This window comes from Bufo gargarizans, chromosome 3 (assembly GCF_014858855.1).
Source record: "Bufo gargarizans isolate SCDJY-AF-19 chromosome 3, ASM1485885v1, whole genome shotgun sequence".
Lineage (NCBI taxonomy): Eukaryota > Metazoa > Chordata > Amphibia > Anura > Bufonidae > Bufo > Bufo gargarizans.
The window spans coordinates 106,249,185-106,268,655 of record NC_058082.1 but is presented as its reverse complement, the minus strand read 5'-3'; the positions used below and the strand labels follow the sequence as shown (position 1 = coordinate 106,268,655).

The 19,471-nt window shown below is 42.6% G+C and overlaps 1 protein-coding gene across 1 annotated transcript in view; it reads left to right on the top strand.

Moving 5' to 3' along the window:
* LOC122933332 (anti-Muellerian hormone type-2 receptor-like) overlaps positions 1 to 19,471 on the top strand; it is an 88,621-nt gene that overhangs the window by 2,314 nt on the left and 66,836 nt on the right. The window contains exons 2-6 of the mRNA XM_044288278.1: positions 10,551 to 10,610; positions 14,831 to 14,902; positions 15,018 to 15,136; positions 16,338 to 16,574; positions 18,479 to 18,593. Coding sequence (XP_044144213.1) covers positions 10,551 to 10,610; positions 14,831 to 14,902; positions 15,018 to 15,136; positions 16,338 to 16,574; positions 18,479 to 18,593 — 603 coding nt within the window. The remainder of the gene's footprint in view (positions 1 to 10,550; positions 10,611 to 14,830; positions 14,903 to 15,017; positions 15,137 to 16,337; positions 16,575 to 18,478; positions 18,594 to 19,471) is intronic.

The window sequence follows — 19,471 nt, the reverse complement described above, 5'->3', positions numbered from 1 at the left end:
TTTGTGAAAGGTTCCGACGATTACTCTATGAATGAGCAAAAACAATGCCAGGACCAAAACTCATTGGGGGACATTTACTAAGCATGTTGCATCAGACTTATGGTGTAAAATACGCCAAAAAGAATGGTGTTTTGATTTGCACCAAATATATCAATGGTTTTGGAATTTTCACCATAAAGAATGCATCACGCCAGAAATGTCAAAGTGGGCGGGGCTATCAAATTGGCGCATATTACGCCTCATTTATCATCTTATTATCAGCATAAATAGCTCAAGTTGTTGCTGACAATTAAGCCAGCTTATGTGGTGGTGTTTTGTTTAAAAAGTTGAATTTATGGCAGAAAGATGCAACTTTTTGTCATAAAATCGCATTTATGAAAAGAAAACCCAACTCGTCGTGGGAACAAGTGATAAGGAAGTATTAAAACAGGATGCAATTATTGTTATCTAATATAAATGAGCTAAGCAATAGCGGTCTGTCAATATAGTCACATTCAACAAAAACAAAATAATAACAAAAACGTCCTGAGACAAAAGTTGTAATTTACCACTGGAAATGTCGCAAATATGTTTCAAATATTCGCAAATAGTTTTTAAATAGTCTGGCAGGGTTGGCTGAAATGGCGCATTTCTGTTTAAAAAAGTCGCATTTCCGTGCTATTGGTGTTAAAATGTTGCAAATCAAGAAAAATAAGTGAATAATCAAGTTCCTATTTTAAAAAGTCACATTTTTATATATGAGGTGAAAAAAAATCACCACTTTTGATTTGTAATGTTAGTATTTTTTTGGCGCAAATTACGCCATTATTGATAAATGTCCCCCATTGTCTCTGTGCAGAAGATTGTGCTGTCTAAACAACTATCTGCTGCGCAGGAACCATCACTTCCAATGAGGACGGGCAATCACTGTATTAATCGCTTGTCTCCATATAGCGGAGGTGATTGCTGCATGTAAATGCCACCATCATCTCCATTAATTATCAGGCAGTTATCGGGAATGTCTGCTTTGTTCCTGCTAATCTGCCAGATTATCAGCCCGTGTAAAGGACCTTTAGAGAGCTGCCACATCTTGTGGCTGTACTGAGTTTTACCCTAAGTTCACACCTGAAAGTTTTACAGCGCGTTCCTACGCGCTGTAAAACGCTCAACAAGGGAGAAACCAATGATTCCCTATGGGAATGGTTCTCATCTGGGCGTTTTACAGCGCGTACGATCGCGCTGTAAAACGCCCGACGCTCAAACAAGTTCTTGAGCTTTTTTTGGGGCGTTTGTCGCGCGTTCCCGCACATAGATATTCGGGAACGCGTGACAATGTGTGCACGCCTGTCTCTGTATGCGCGATTGTAAACGCCGGTACAATCGCGCATACAGAGCGCTCGTTTCAGAACGCTCAGGTGTGAACCCAGGGTTAGATGTGGCAAAAAAACACACCCAAAAACACGTGTGGTTTTTGCAACAACATACCTGTATTTATGGTGCCTTTACTTACAGTGAAGGGAAAACACACAGCAAAGCTGAATTACATTTATTACATTAAAGGGATTCTGTCATCAGATTTTACCCCTATAACCTAAAGATATCCTCATGTCCGGACTAATAAGAAGAATCCTAAGCTGGCCTTATAAAACCTCACTGAGGCTCTATTTGTCCAAAAAACTGTTTTTTATAACCTGCCAATCACTTACTTAAAGGGACACTGACAGGGCCAATAAGCATATTGAGGTATATATATGGCACTACAGGTCTTATAATGGGTATTACAATCATATAAGTATCCCCCCTGTCCACATTATACATACAGTAAACTTTAAGTTTTATAACCTGCTACAAAGGTTTTCAATCTGCCCAAGGGGCGGCGTTTCACCTCTCTTGCGCCCAGCCAGCCTCCCCCAACTGCCGCTTTGAAACGCCGCCCAGCTCATGAATATTAAGTTTGCTGGGCGGCTTCTGCGGTCACCACTCTGAAGCGCTGCGCTGAACAGTGCCCTGCGCATGCGCCGGATCTTGTGAAGTCGGGGACAGTAAGCGCCGCCCAGCGAAGTGAATATTGATGAGCTGGGCGGCGCTTACTGTACCGGACTTCACAAGATCCGGCGCAGGGCACTGTTAAGCGAAGCGCTTCAGAGCGGGGATCGCAGAAGCCGCCCAGCAAACTGAATATTCATGAGCTGGGCGGCGCTTCAAAGCAGCAGTTGGGGGAGGCTGGCTGGGCGCAAGAGAGGTGAAACGCCGCCCCTTGGGCAGATTGAAGACCGTTGGAGCAGGTTATAAAACTTAAAGTTTACTGTATGTATAATGTGGACAGGGGGGATACTTATATGATTGTAATACCCATTATAAGACCTGTAGTGCCATATATATACCTCAATATGCTTATTGGCCCTGTCAGTGTCCCTTTAAGTAAGTGATTGGCAGGTTATAAAAAACAGTTTTTTGGACAAATAGAGCCTCAGTGAGGTTTTATAAGGCCAGCTTAGGATTCTTCTTATTAGTCCGGACATGAGGATATCTTTAGGTTATAGGGGTAAAATCTGATGACAGAATCCCTTTAATGTAATTTAAGTTTTCTGTGTATTTTCCCTTACTGAAAGAAAACGCATCATAACTGCAGGTTCGTTGTTAAAAAAAGCATGTGTTTTTTTAATGCAGATTTTTGCTACGTCCAAAACACAGCACAGCCACCCCGCATCCTAAGTCACCTGGGACCCTGACAGCAGTACCAACTAACTGTACTACCCTGATGGCAGCCTAGCCCGACTAACACATTGAACAGTTTTTTGGCTCCTGAATTATTTAAAGTCTAAGGCCCCTTTCACACGGGCGAGTATTCCGCGCGGATGCGATGCGTGAGTTGAACGCATTGCACCCGCACTGAATCCCGACCCATTCATTTCTATAGGGCTGTTCACATAAGCTGTGATTTTCACGCATCACTTGTGCGTTGCGTGAAAATCGCAGCATGCTCCTCTTTGTGCGTTTTTCACGTATGCAGGCCCCATAGAAATGAATGGGGTTGCATAAAAATCGCAAGCATCCGCAATCAAGTGCAGATGCAGGTGCGATTTTCACGCACGGTTGCTAGGAGACGATCGGGATGGAGACCCGATCATTATTATTTTTCCTTATGACATGGTTATAAGGGAAAATAATAGCATTCTGAATACAGAATGCATAGTAAAATAGCGCTGGAGGGGTTAAAAAAAATAAAAAATAATTTAACTCACCTTAGTCCAGTTGATCGCGCAGCCCGGCTTCTCGTCTGTCTCCTTTGCTGAACAGGACCTGTGGTGACGTCACTCCGGTCATCACATGATCCATCACATGATCTTTTACATGACCGGAGTGACGTCACCACAGGTCCTGTTCCTGCAATAAATGCTCACCACAGGTCCTGTTCAGCAAAGGAGACAGACGAGAAGCCGGACTGCGTGATCAACTGGACTAAGGTGAGTTAAATTATTTATTTATTTATTTTAACCCCTCCAGCGCTATTTTACTATGCATTCTGTATTCAGAATGCTATTATTTTCCCTTATAACCATGTTATAAGGGAAAATAATACAATCTACAGAACACCGATCCCAAGCCCGAACTTCTGTGAAGAAGTTCGGGTTTGGGTACCAAACACGCGCGATTTTTCTCACGCAAGTGCAAAACGCATTACAATGTTTTGCACTCGCGCGGAAAAATCGCGCGTGCACCCGCACATTTTCCCGCAACGCCCGTCTGAAAGAGGCCTAATTTTTCACCTTCGTGACCACGTCTAATTTTGCAAATCTGACATGTGTCACTTCATGTGCTATTAACTTTGGAATGCTTTTACTTATCCAAGCCATTCTAAGATTGCTTTTCATGACACATTGTACTTCATGATAGTCATAAATTTGAGTCAATACATTTCACCTTTATTTATGAAAAAAACATTTAGAAAAATTTGCAATTTTCAAAGTTTCAATTTCTCTGCTTTTAAAACAGAAAGTGATATCTCATAGAATATTTAATACTTAACATTTCCCATATGTCTACTTTATGTTGGCATCATTTTGTAAATGTAATTTTAATTTTTTAGGACGTTAGAAGGCTTAGAATTTTAGAAGCAATTCTTAAAATTTTTAAGAAAATTTCCAAAACCCACTTTTTAAAGGGACACTGACAGGCCCAATAACCATAATTAGCTGTACATACCCATGCACACGTCTTCTAATGTGCATTAAAAACATATAAGTATCCCCCCTGTCCACATTATGAATACAGTTAACTCACGTTTTATAACCTGAACTAATCGCTGTTCTTTCTGCCCAAGGGGCGGGGTTTCAGCTTCTCTTGCGCCCAGCCAGCACCAGCCCAACCGCCGTTTTTGAAGCGCCGCCAAGCTCATCAATATTCACTTAGCTGGGCGGCTTCTGCAGATCCGGCGCATGCCCAATAGAAAACTATGGGTGCCGGGCGCATGCGCAGAAGCTGAAAGCGAGTCCGATGCCCATAGCTTTCTATTGGGCATGCGCCGGATCTCGGAAGGTCGGGGACTGCAGAAGGCGCCCAGCTAAGTGAATATTGATGAGCTGGGCGGCGCTTCAAAAACGGCGGTTGGGCTGATGCTGGCTGGGCGCAAGAGAAGCTGAAACCCCGCCCCTTGGGCAGAAAGAACAGCGATTAGTTCAGGTTATAAAACGTGAGTTAACTGTATTCATAATGTGGACAGGGGGGATACTTATATGTTTTTAATGCACATTAGAAGACCTGTGCATGGATATGTACAGCTAATTATGGTTATTGGGCCTGTCAGTGTCCCTTTAAGGGCCAGTTCAGGTCTGAAGTCACTTTGTGAGGCTTACATAATGGAAACCCCCCATAAATGACCTCATTGCAGAAACTACACTCTACCCTCAAGTTACTCAAAACTGATTTTGCAAACTTTGTTAACCCTTTAGGTGTTCCACAATTAAAGGAAAATGGAGCTGAAATTCCTAAATTTCACTTTTTTGGCATATTTTCCATTTTAATAATTTTTTTTCTTTACCACTTAACAGTCAAACAAAACTCAATATTTATTACCCTAATTCTGCGGCTTACAGAAACACCCCACATGTGGTCATAAACTGATGTAAGGAACGCCATATGGGTTTTGGAAGGCAGATTTTGCTGGACTAGTTTTTAGATGCCATGTCCCATTTGAAGCCCCCCTGATGCACCCATACAGTAGAAACTCTCAAAAAGTAACCCCATTTTGGAAACTAGGGGATAAGTTGCCAGTTTTATTGGTACTATTTTGGAGTACATATGATTTTTAATTGCTCTATATTAAGTTTTTTGTGAGGCAAGGTAACCAAAAAATGGCTGTTTTAGCAGTTTTTTTTTTTACAAGATTCATTTGACAGGCTAGATCCTGTGCTATTTTTATAGAGCGGGTTGTTACAGACGCAATGATATCAAATATGTCTACTTTCCTTGTTTGTTTCAGTTTTACATGATAAAGCATTTTTGAAAAAAAAAATTTATGCTTTTGTGTCTCCATTTTCTCAACGCCTTATTTTTTTTATTTTTCTGCTGATCGTCTTGTGCAGGGGCTCGTTTTTTGCAGGAAGAGTTGACATTTTTATTGGTACCATTTTGGGTACATACGATTTTTTGATCATTCATTATTACACTTTATGGGGCAAGGTGACCAAAAAATTGGTTGCTTTGGAACAGTTTTTATTTATTAATTTTTACAGCGTTCACCTGAGGGGTTAGGTCATGTGACATTTTTATAGTGCAGATCGTTACGGACGTGGCAATACCTAATATGTATAGTTTTTCGTATTGATTTAGGCTTTACACAATAACCCTGGGTTCAGACCTGAGCGTTCTGAAACGAGCGCTCTGTATGCGCGATTGTACGGGCGTTTACAATCGCGCATACAGAGACAGGCGTGCACACATTGTCGCGCGTTCCCGAATATCTATGTGCGGGAACGTGCGACAAACGCCCCAAAAAAAGCTCAAGAACTTGTTTGAGCGTCGGGCGTTTTACAGCGTGATCGTATGCGCTGTAAAATGCCCAGGTGAGAACCATTCCCATAGGGAAACATTGGTTTCTCCTTGTTGAGCGTTTTACAGCGCGTAGGGATGCGCTGTAAAACGCTCAGGTGTGAACTTAGGGTTATAGCATTTTTTAAACCCCAAAAATTATGTTTTAGTGTCTCCATAGTCTGAGAGCCATAGCTTTTTTAATTTATGATTGATTGTCTTAGGTAGAGTCTAATTTTTTGTGGGATGAGGTGACGGTTTGATTGGTACTATTTTGGGGGGCATACGCCTTTTTGATCGCTTGGTGTTGCAATGTTTGTGATGTAAGGTGACAAAAAATAGCTTTTTTTGGCACTGTTTTTATTTTAATTTTTTTACGGTGTTCAGATGAGGGGTTAAGCCATGTGACCTTGTTACGGACGCAGCGATACCAAATATCTATACTTATTTGTTTCACTTAACACAATAATAGCATATTTGAAACGAAAAAATTATGTTTTACTGTCTCCATGTCTTAAGAGCTATAGTTTTTTAATTTTTTAAGCAATTTTTTTTATGTAGGGGCTCATTTTTTACAGGATGAGGTGAAGGTTTATTGGTACAATTTTGCAGGACATACGCCTTTTTGATCACTTGGTGTTGCACTTTTTGTGATGTAAGGTGACAAAAATTGCTTTTTTTGACACCTTTTTTTTTATGGAGTTTATCGGTCGGGGTAGATCATGTTTATAGAGCCATTCGTTACGGATGCGGTGATACTTAATATGTGTATGTATTTTATTTTTTTCATTTTTTAATCTCCTATGAATGAGTGGATATAGGAAAAGGCAATTTATTTTATTTTTAATTTATTCATTTTTTTTTTACTTTTTTTTATTTTTACACTTTTTTTATTAAGTCCCACTTGGATCTTAAAGATCCAGTGGGGCTGATGGCTGTACTATACTTTGCAATGTTCTTGCATTTCAAAGTATAGTACTATCAGGTCTCCTGATAGATGGCAACACGGGACGCCTTTGCAAAGCGTTCGGTTGCCATGGCAACCATCAGGCCGCTGCCATCGCAGCGCGGCAGCCCAATGGTTGAGAGAGCGAGCCCCCTCCCTCTATTAACCCCATGGATGCTGCGGCATCGAAGGGGTTATAGCATAGTGTCAGCATACAGCTGACACTCGCTGCTGATGGCAGCGGCTCAAGAACAGAGCCGCCGCCATCACATAGAGCAGGGGGACCTCATAAGGGGGCACAGGTGAGGAATGGGGACACCGATGGGGGCAGGATACACTCATGGGGGCAGACGGGCAGGGCAGGGAGAGCGCATGGCTGGCAAAATGGCTGTAGGAAGGCCCCCGGGGGAGGGGCGTTGCGCGCGCACAGATCGATGCAGGGGGCACAGATGGGGCCCACATATCGGAGGCACGGAGCACATACTACTGTACTGAGATGATCACATACTCTGATCTCATCTGAAACAGGCACTTTTTACACTGCCGCGATCCGACTGGTTAGTCTGCACAGACTAACCAGATCGATCTCCGGCAAGGGACCACTCCCTTGCCGGTATTACTGGACTGTATGCTGTCCGTGACAGCGGCAGGGCAGGGGCAGAAGCTTTAATCCAAGCGTTTTGCAGCGCTTGGATTAAAGAGCTGCCATGACGTTTATACATGTGGTAGCTGCACAGGGTATGTACACGTATATAGCCGTATGGCAGTCGTGAAGGGGTTAAACAGAAATAAGCCTATATTTCAGATAACATGCTGGAGTAGTTGCTATCCAAGTCATGTCTCAAGGCCTGTTTAAAAGGTTGAACATTGACCTATAGCAGGGGTAGGCAACCTGCGGCACTCCAGCTGTTGTGAAACTACAACTCCCAGCATGCATACTTCCTCTGCTCTTTTTAGAACTCTCACAGAAATGAGTGGAGCATGCTGGGAATTGTAGCTTCACAACAGCTGGAGTGCCGAAGGTTGATGAACCCTGACTTATAGGATAGCCACAGAGCTCGCTAAGAGCTGATTTGCATCCCTTACTCCCAGAATGGCCCAGAAGCCTCCTCACGCCGATTCTGCATTCTCCATAAGTAGATCGTATCCCCTGAATCTTGATTTAGGCAATACACACTGCAGATTTTTCATTACAGAAAATCTGCAGGGGACCAATACTGTCACCGTACCTTAGCGCCTTCGCACTGTGTCTCTGTCAGTTTGTTGCAGAGTTTTCTGTGGTTGGAAATCAGTGCCACTCATTTGAGTGGAGTTTACACAAACCCATCCCCATTCAGATGCAATTAAATCTGCCACCAGCAATATTCTTCTTCAGTGTTCTGCTACTTTTCCTGTAGAATAAGTAAATGTTTGATCAATGCAATCAATGAAGAATTTAGACTTTGATCTGTTTTATGAAATTGTAAAGGAAGTAAAACTTTACATGAATGACTACTTCTAGATAGATCACCTAGGGCAGCATTCATACCCTACGCAGACTGACGCCAACCAAGGCAGTGTGGTGATGTGACATCACTGACAAGGTGGCATGTGTCCGCCGGAAATATGGTCTAGAATACTGTATATATAAAACCAAGATTAGTAATATACTGTCAATTATGTTTTTCTGTAAATAGACTGGGAAATGACCTAAATTCCATATTGATATTTCACGTGGTCATAATACAATCGCTCTATACATCTAGTCTGTCTGTCTATTTGTCTGTCCGTCTGTCTATGCTTTACATTTAATCCATATCTATCTAGCTACAGTATTTATCTATCATTTATCTGTCTGTCTTTCTATGTTCTATTTATCTATCTATCCAATTATCTATCTTTTTCATGTTTTACTGTGCAGCAACATTGAACCATTGTGGATTTTATTTGAGGTTCCAGCCCTGATCAACTATACTCTGAGGGAGACCTGAAATGTGCCACCAACCTCTGCACCCCTATAGATACGCCCAGAGGTCTCTAAGCACTATGAAAGGAGGTGCATGTGGTTATGTGCTGTTGATGATGACTTGTCATAGTATTGCTGTACATGTATATGCTTTTTCATTGTGTATAGTTAGCAGCACACACTGTAGCGTTTGTACCTAGTGGGCTGCGAGTAAGGCCTCTTTCACACGGGCGTGTGCGCCCCGTGGTCGTGCTGCGGGCCGCAATGCACGAGCACAGTCCGTGGGGGCAGCCGCATCGGATCGCGGACCCATTCACTTGAATGGGTCCGCGATCCGGCCGTTCCGCAAAAAGATAGGACATGTTCTATCTTTTTGCAGAACAGAAGTACGGGACGAAACCCCACGGAAGCACTCCGTAGTGCTTCCGTAGGGTTCTGTTCCGCACCATTCCGCATCTCTGGATTTGCGGACCTATTCAAGTGAATGGGTCCGCATCCATGATGCGGAATGCCCACTGAACGGCAGCCGTGTATTGCGGTCCGCAATATGGCAACGGAGCGCACACGCCCGTGTAAAAGAGGCCTAATAGTGTTGCCAGTTCTTCAGGGATAATGATGGCAGAGATACTGCACTTCCCTTATATTGTCCTCTTATTGATAAGGATGTCAGGGCTATAAACATTGCTGCCCTTTTTTGTTAGTCCTGCCGATGTTGCCGCATATTGCCATAATGCCACTGGATGAGGTTAGCAAGAAGTTAGATAGATAGATAGATAGATAGATAGATAGACCTTTTTCCAGTTATGGTGGTGGGGGTTGCAGTAGTAAAAGCAACAAGACAAGTGCTGACGCAGAAATGCCCTACGGGGCCTAGACAGTAAGACCTGCCATAGAGGAGAAAGACCAAGTAGCAGTCCAAGGGAAGTTGTTGGAGATGCAATGAGGCCCAAGCAATGCTACCTGAAGGGAACAGATACCTGGGCAGTTGCCATGCCAGAGGCACAGGCAGTGTTTCGGACTGTAGTGCCTAGGGCGCACCAGTAAAATTCATTCTGGGGGCCCACTCTACAGCTACATGCAGTGACAGGCAGCAGCATGCTCAATATGATTGATTATGGGGGTCCCTGCAGTGATTTTGAGAAGTCAGGTCATGGAAAAATTGTTGATTGACATAGACTTCACCATCAAGAAGAACGGATGGCAGTAAGAGGCTGTCTGTGACATGTCAGGCCCCACCTGCCCACCACCTTGATCCATTACATGCTATACTGTAGTACTCTAGTGGAAGAAGGATGCATGAAGGCAAAAACATATAAAGATATAGTAACCAAATTTCCAATGATTATATGCGATATAATAATATGGGTACAAAGACTGAGTGCTGGGCATCCCAGGCAGGTAAGGGTCTTATGGTCCAGATAGTGGCCTCATACAGGTAAGGTGAATCCATGTCTGTTGCATTGTACCATAAATGAAGCTGTTAAAGCCTGAATTTGTGTAATGTGCTGTTGTTTGCATTCCACATCTCAGGATAAATGTTTTTTCATGCGCTGTGTCTGATCTCACAGCCAGGAGGTTTATCACTGGGGAAGCACAGGTGCTTTTGGGGGAGGACATACAGTATGTTTCTCTGACTGTATTTCTTATCAGCTGGACTGGAGATATGTGCGACCTGGAACGGCGTCTCCTGCGACTGGATGAACGCAACAAGTGAGAAACACTGGAATGCAAGCAGTAAGGGAATGACCTCAGGAACATAAGGGGAGTGTTTGCAAACAGTTCATCATTTATTGGGGTGGGACTGGTGATTCATAAAGGTGGCATATAGTGTTAGCGTTAGATTTCCCGTTTTCTCTGCATCCTCTATAGCTATTCCCCAGTATGAATGGTTTTCCTGCGCAGTAAGCTCTTAAAGGGAATGTGTCATCAGAAAATTACATAATGTTTAAATCTAGTTTAGTTTATATGTTAAATTTATTTTTTAAGAATTTTTGTGGGGTATTTTTAATATCCCATGTCATGTCTATCTTTTAAAAAAATCCTAAAGTCCTGCCTAACTAATGGGCAAAAACAAAAGGCTGCCATACACATTCAATGGTTGTCAGCCAAGCGATCATTCGGCTGATAGCAATTTCTCCCGAATCCTTCCCAAATCCCCCATACACATAAACGTTCGGTTCGCCCAACTGTACATGTGTATTCAATAAGAAGAGAAGAGAAAGCCGCTGCCAGACACTTCTGGTGGCTTATCTTCTGGGAGAACATAAGGATTGGGTGAAAATATTTACTTCGCCTGACGCTTCTCTGCCCGGACAACATCACACATTAGTCGTCCAAACCTGCCACTCTTGGTGGGTTCGGGCGACAATACACTAATAAGTATGGGGGCCTTAACTATTCTGTACAGATCACTTTTCAGTAATAATCTCGTAATCATCACAGACAGGATTACAAGAACAGATAACTCCTCTGTATACATAATATAGGACCCGCCATTAACAATAGGCCATATCGCACCTCCTCCATGGACAATAAATGACCTCTGCAGAGGTTACAGGGCATGACTAGAAAACTCTAGAAGTCAATAAGGTCCATTGTGCCTATGGTCCTTGTGACAGCTGTAAAGTAATATCTTTCGATGCTGTTATTACTTCAGGTAAGACGGCTGCCTCCATAATCAATACAGAAAATAACATTTCAAAAAAATCTACAAACAAGATAATATCAAATTAAAAAAGCATATGTATTACTATCTAGTTTGATTAGTAAATGACTGTAGGTGACACATTCCCTTAAAGCAGACTGGGGTGTTTTTATATATTTATTGTATTTATTACACATATGACATACACCAATCAGCCATAACATTAAAATCATATACCTAATACTGTTTAGGTTCCCTTCATGGCAGTGAAACAGATTTGGCATAACGAGGCTCTGAAGGTGTACTTTGGTATCTGGCACCAAGACGTTAGTACCAGATATTTTAAAAGGGTTATCCCACAAAAAAGATTTTTCACTTATCTGAATAATAGGTGAAAAATAATGGATTATTGGAAGGTCTTGTCACCGGGACCCCCACAATATCGAGAATGAGGAAGGAGTTTCCCCTAGTCCCTTCTGTGAATACAACAGTAGTGCAAATGTTGGTTCACTGCTCCATTCATTTCCATGGGGATCACACAGTCTATATCAGTCCCATAGAAATTAAGGGAGTGGTGGGCCGATTATGCACTACCGCAATATTCGGAGAGGAGACTTGGGGATCCCTTTTTCTAGGGTTCTCAGGGAATCCTAGCTGTTGGACCCTCCACTATCCGTTATTCATCATTTATGCTTGACCTCTTCCCATAGTGCATCCTGGTACCATAGCTTCCCCAGCTGACACACATGCACCCAGCTGTCCACATGATGTGAAAAGAAAAATGCAGTTCATCAGACCAGACCACCTTCTTTAATGTACATGCTCTAGTTTTGCTGCTCACATGCTCAATGTTGGTACATTTGGTGATTGACAGGGTACAGCATGGGCTTTCTGACTGGTCTGCAATGTAATGAGGGTAATATTTGAAGTCAGTTTTGCTTGAGTCTGCATTTGAGTACTTTACTTTGCACCAAATAGGTCAAATATCGCACATAGTTACATTTGGGGCATCTTTAAACATAACACTTTTGTCTAGTACCCCTAAAATCTTGACTTAGGCCTCTCCCCCAGTTAAGCCAGTATCTCTGCTCTGCAGTGATGAGGGACAATCACCCCGAAACAGCTGTCTGCAGATGAGGTGCTGGCTTACTTAATATCCGAGTCATGTCTCAAGGCCTGTTTAAAGGGTCGAACATTGACTTATAGGATAGCTGCCTTACATGTGGTGGCATTAGAGGCACAGCTTGTTAAGAGCTCATTTGCATCCCTTTCGTCCCACTTTTGTCTAAAAATGCTGCTCTTCAACTTGGCTCCGGAATAGTCCTCCTGCACTCATAGTCTTTAAAACTCAATGGTGCCTTAACTTAAACATGCATTAAAAACATCCAACAGGTAGAGCTGAGCGAATTTCTTAAAAATTCGATCTGGCTCCCTTGACGAATTTTACCCCAAAACTCGCTTCGTAACTAATTAATTTTTTACGAAGTGCATTTTTTTGTAAGTAGTGTGTGCAACGACAGGGAGCTGCTATTGCGCCGCTCCCCATCATTGTACCCCTCAGATCCCGCGTTCATACATGATCACAGCATCTGAGAGTAAAAACGGTGTAAAATGAAATTTTTTTTTTTTTAGCATACTTACTGCCTTCATTTGCGAGCAACGGGCCGGCCACCACCATCTTGCTTGAAGATCTGGCGTGAAATCATACGTCATACGCCACAAAGCACGGGATTTCGGCTGAGATCTTCAATCAAGATGGCAGCAGCCGGCCCGTGGAGAGCAAGTGGAGAAGGTAAGTATGATTTTTTAAACTATTTCAGGTTAAATCGATTTGCTACCACGAAGCATGAGGACATTCGGCTTTGCAGCAAATCAAATTTATCCTTACATTCGGATCGAATTCCACTTTGTTAGATTCGATTCACTCAACTCTACCAACATATATCACAGGGGATAGACATGCTACACGTTTAGGATGCATACAAACATCCTTTCCTTCTGGCATAGCAGGGTATGCAATGAGCAAGTGTGTTCCCATACATCCAAAATGTATATCATGTCTATCCATTGCCATACCTGTTGGATGTTTTTAATGTATGTTTAAATATTTATTTAATGCACTTATATAGCGCTACTATATTCCACAGCGCTTTACAGACATTAGCAACCAACTGTCCCCAATGGGGCTCACAATCTAAGGTCCCTATCAGAATGTCTTTGGAGTGTGGGAGAAAACCAGAGTACCCGGAGGAAACCCACGCAAACACGGGGAGAACATACAAACTCCATGCAGATGTTGTCCTTGATCGGATTCGAACCTAGGACCCCACTGCTGCAAGGCACCAGTGCTAACCACTGAGCCACCTCCTGTTCTTACTCCTTTCCATCATGGCCAGCTTTTTCTTTTTTAGCAAATAGTGCTATAGTAGCTCTTCTTTAGCATCAGACCAGACAGGCTATCCTTTACTCTTATGCACGTCAATGATCCTTAGGTGGCCATGATGATCCTGTCGCTGGTTTACGGGTTGCCCTTTGCTGGAAAAATTGTGGTATGAATTAAAAGGGTTTTTCCTGAGGACAGGTCATCAGTATCTGATCGGTGAGAGTCCGAAACCTAGGACCCCCGCCAATTAACAGTTTGAGAAGGTACCAGTTCTCCCTTGGGCGCCACAGCCATCTCTGTGCTTACCAAACACAGCACCGTACATTGTATAGATGGTATGATAGCTCATCACCATTCACTTGAAATGGGCTGAACTGGGCCTAGGCCACGTGACCGATAAATGTGTCACCACTGGCCTAGGAAAAGCTGAGAGAAAGCTATGGCACTCACAGGAGCTCCAGTGCCTTCTTTAACAGCTGATTGGCTGGGTTCCCGGGTGTCGGACCCCCACCAGTAAGATACTGAGGACCTATCCAGAGGATAGGTCATCAGTATTTAAATGTCAGAAAACCCCTTTTAACCACCGTCCATTGGGGACATCCCACAAAACCTGTCATTTTGGAGATGCTCTGACCTTCCAGCCACCACAATTCGTCCTTTGTCAGATTCGCTCAGATCCTCACTGTTGCCCATTTTTCCTGCTTCCAACACATCAACTACAAGACAGGTACCATTGTAACAAGATAATCAATGGTGCTCACTTTGAATGTTAGTGATTCTAATGTTATGGCTGATTGGCATGTATGCCAGGGATATGTTAGGGGTGGATAAATTTGACTAATCTTTAGCTGTTTCTAATGTCAACCTGGACAAGTATACTAAGAAACCATGTATTGTTTTCAGGGAACTCTGTGGCTGTATTTGTGGCTGCCGTTACAATCTTTCTGATATTGACCATTTTGGGGTTCATCAAAGGTAAGGAGAATGAATACTCTCATTTTATGTAAAGAATATATAGACTCTATAGATCAGTATGTTGAGAAATCCTTGTGTTCAGCTACAGCTATTGTAATTCTTCTATTCCCACTAGCGAGGAAAGAAAAATACTGTCTTCGAGTCAAAGATGAAGGCTTGCTGGAAAACCAGGAGGTGCTTATGCAGGAGATGAGCAGACCCCCAACACTGCCAGTGGAGGGACTTACGCTACAGGTCTGCTCCTTGGCAATATAAATTGACTTCAGTTCTGTCTAGTAGGGCTTCCCATTGCCAGATACAGGCAGAGGATGTTCTAATTGTCAAAAATATGGAAGCATGGTGCACAATTTTACTGTCCAAGCTGAGACAAAAAGTTGGGGTTTCAGGAGCACATTTCAACAGAAAGGGGTATTCCAGTTTAACAAAGCTACCCTCTGTCCACTGGATAGGAGATAACTGTTAGATTGATGGGGGTCTGACGCATGGGAGTCCCCATCTTGAATGGAACGCTGGTCAAGCATGTGTACTTGTGCCTCATTCACAATCTATGGGACTGCCAGAGATAGCTGAACACTGTACTCTTTAGAAGACATACTGTATCAGAGAAGGTCTAACATACCAGTCAGAATTCCAAAATCAAAAATAGTTACTTCCTCAATGACATATATGTAACTTGTCACAGCTTTTTCATCTTCTTGACTGTCAAGTATGCAAGCCAGAATGCTTCCCTAAGAGGCAGACAATGCCCCATTCTGCATCCCACTCTGCCTGCAAAAGAGTTTATGTAAAACTGAAAATCAGATATCAAATAGTACATGGCAGTCTCTATCTAACGATTTCTTTCTAACAAATTTAGAACCAGCCCTGTTCCTCACATGGAACCAGAGATCTCCCCATTCAATGCTGTAATTATTCTGCTAGATTTATTTCAAGCTGACAGCTCAGGAGATGTGTCAGTTCAGCTGCAGCTTAGATGGTGCGTCCTTTCTGCTGCAGCTCTTTCCCTGTAACGGTTGCAGTTTCTAACAGAAGATATGGCTAGTGGCAGTTAAAGGTTTAAACTGAGGTGGACAAGAAATAAGGAAAAGAGCAAACAGCAGGTGGCACTATACAGATACATTTTAATGACTCAGTAGCTATACTACATTTTTAATTACATTCAATTCAAAAATATTCAGATCCAGTTACTAGTTTGAAAAAAATGTGTAATATTTTTCATGGCACAACCCCTTTAACTGGTTCCAGCTAGAGCCCAGTAAACTTTAGTTATGGTCGTAGGTTGCCATAAATGCCCGCAATCATTTTCACACAAGTGCCAACCTTTATAACGCTCAGACCCTGTACGACCATAAGTGCCACAGACCCACAGAGCATCTGCAATTATGCCATTATCAATCGTTAGCATTACCAGTTTAACCGCTCGTCTCTGTTCCAGACACTTCAAGACGAGAGTTTGCCTGCAAATTTGTGGCTTGGTGCTTTGTATGGTAAAGGTGTTATCATAAAATGTTTCCCACCCCTGCTGAAGAACCTTTATAGCCAAGAATGGAGGATCCTGAGCCTTCTGACCCCTTTCCAGCATGAGAACATTGTCTGCCTTCTAGCAGCTGGGTCTGGTCCTGAGGAGGTACTGATGCATCACCGAATTTTAGTCTTCCGACATTATCCAGAAGTGAGTGTTCAAAAGTCTGTTTTATAGTAACATGTTTGATGTATACTGTATGGCCCAGTTCACACCTGGACTTTCACAGGTCTACTACACTGGACTTAGTTCACGAGAGCCATCTAGGTTCTAAGTTTGGAGTTAGTTTGAGGGTGGCTTTACACACAGTAAATCAATACTGTAAATCAAAAGGAAAATAAAAATTCACTTTTGCATCATTTTAATTTTTTGTGCCTTTTTTGGTCAGTGAGTGTTTTCTCAAAAGTGAAAAACACAACAAAGTAAAGAAAAAGTGAAATGGCCAGGGAATTCTATGACCTGTACAAATGCACTATCCTTTATATGGTAACAGATTTCCTTGGTGACTTCTAATAAGCCATAGTGTGGCTTCGCACGAAAGGAGGTTGGTTTAAGATGTGACGTTTTGTGCCAAAACTATGCAACTATCCTGGGATAAAATTCTGTGTCAAAGTAAGCCAACCAATAGTTGGTATAGAGTCGGAGAAAAGTGTCCATCCCTGCACCACATTTATCATCCAGCCTGAGCCCCTGTGATAAATCTGATGCAGGTCCAGACAATTTGCCTAAAGACCCATTTACAAGGACCAATGATCGGGGCATCTACTGGAAAGAAGCAATCCTAAGAATACTCAGGATTTGGGGGGGGGGGGGGTAATATTTCCTCTTACGGAGAGCACCCTTAATCGTCGTGAGAAGACTTATAGGCCATACATGCTCCTCTGGAATTCTAGGAAGAAAGGGATACAAATGAGCTCTTAGCAAGCTCTGCCTCTAATACCACCAGATGTAAGGCAGCTATCCTATAAGTCAATGTTCGAAACTTTAAATAGGCCTTGAGACATAACTTGGGTATTAAATAAGCCAGCACCCCATCTGCAGACAGTTGTTTCGGGGTGATTGCCCCTCATCACTGCAGAGGAAAGAGTACTGGCCTAACTGGGTGAAAGGCCTAAGTCTAGGAATTGGGAGATACTATCTCTCCTTACGGAGAGCGCCTTTATCGGCATGAGGAGGCTTATAGGACATACATGCTCCTCTAATGAAGAAAAGTAGCATAAATAGATGTCCTGCCCATAAAATAGCAGAGTTTACCGGATAAGGTTTTGCATAAGCTGGCATAACTCTGCTGAGCGTACAGATCTGAATAGGTCCAGACGTCAGTTGGTTGCAGCTCCACTGAACGGAAACTAAGGTTCCGATCTATAGCAGGTAGGTAAAAATAAATAAAAAATGAAGATTACAGAGCGCTCCTAAAGTTGACAAATTTATTAAAACAATTTGCACTTTATTTTGTTTTAATAAATTAGTTGTCTTTAGGAATCTTCATTTTTTATTTATTTTTACCTACCTGCTATACATGCTCCTTTGGAATTCTGTGAAGAAGGTATGGAGATGAGCTCTCAACAAGCATTACCTCTGATGCCACCAGATATAAGGTAGCTATCCTGTAAGTACAGGATAGCTGCCTTACATCTGGTGGCATAAGAGGCAGAGCTTGCTAAGATCTCATTTGCATCCCTTCTTTCTGGGAATACTCATTCCTGATAATTGCCCTATGTAATGCACCGATCACCTGATGAAAGAGCAAATGTTCATTCATGATGTGAAAGCATCACTGAGACGAACACCAGAATCTTTGATTTTATTCTTTATGGGGATGAATGATTGCAGCAGTAGTGATCCCTCACCCCCATACAGTGGAGATGCTTGATGCATGTAAATGCAGATCTTACCTCCTCTGACTAGCAGGCAATTATTGGGGCGAACGGTTTGTTCCTGATATATGCATGCTGAGTCGGCACGTGTAAAGGGGCCTTTAGTTTATGTCATCCACAAAGTTAGTAAATCTACCTCGCTGTTTTAACCTGTATAATCTTAATTTTTATCATCAGGGCTCTTTGAGGAGCTACTTGACTGATCGAACGGCTGATTGGGACACAGCTTGTCGGATGTCCATTTCCTTAGCAAGAGGTTTGGCTTTCCTCCATAGTGACAAATGGACTGGGGGTTGGTGAAATTGCTTTATTAGTTCATATTCTAATCTGTAGTAGTAAGGCATTGTATGAGATGTCAAGTATGTTTACATTTGTTAAGGCGTTTTATATCACTTTTTGATGGCTGGAGGTCTGACCTCTTCTAATGATGAGAATGAAGAGACTAAGGCCTCATGCACATGACCGTTGTTGTGTCCCAAGTCCGTTGTTCCGTTTTCCGTGATTTTCTACAGACCCATTGGCTTTCAATGGGTCCGTGGAAAACTCGGCTAATGCACCGTTTGTCATCCGCGTCCGTGATCCATGTTTCCAGTCCGTGAAAAAAATATGACCTGTCCTATTTTTTTCACGGAAAACGGTTTGTGGACCCATTCAAGTCAATGGGTCCGTGAAAAAACACGGAGGCACACAAGATTGTCGTCCGTGTCCGTTTTTTTCCTATCATTTGCATGGCAAACTTCATGTCGGGAGATCCTCCAAAAATAAAGGAAGACACACGGAAACAAAAACAGACACGGATCACGGAACAACGGAACCCCTTTTTGAGGACCGCAAAAAAATACTGTCGTGTGCATGAGGCCTAAAGTCCTCATTTAGCACTGCAGCCCCTTCACGGTATTTGGCCTCATGCACACGACAGAGATTTTTCACTGTCAGTGATTTGGCTTCAGTGGTCCGTACTCCGATTTTGCTTCAGTTGTGTTTCCTTGTGTCTTCCTTTTTTTCTGTCTGACAGGGGGAAAAAAAAGGAAGGTTAATGAAAAGTGTAATTTTATTGCACCAAGGTCTTGTAGAAAAAAAAACGGACACGGAGACTGACACGGATGACATACCAGTTGTGCATCCGTTATTTTTGACGGACCCATTGACTTTAAAGGATCCGTCCTCCGT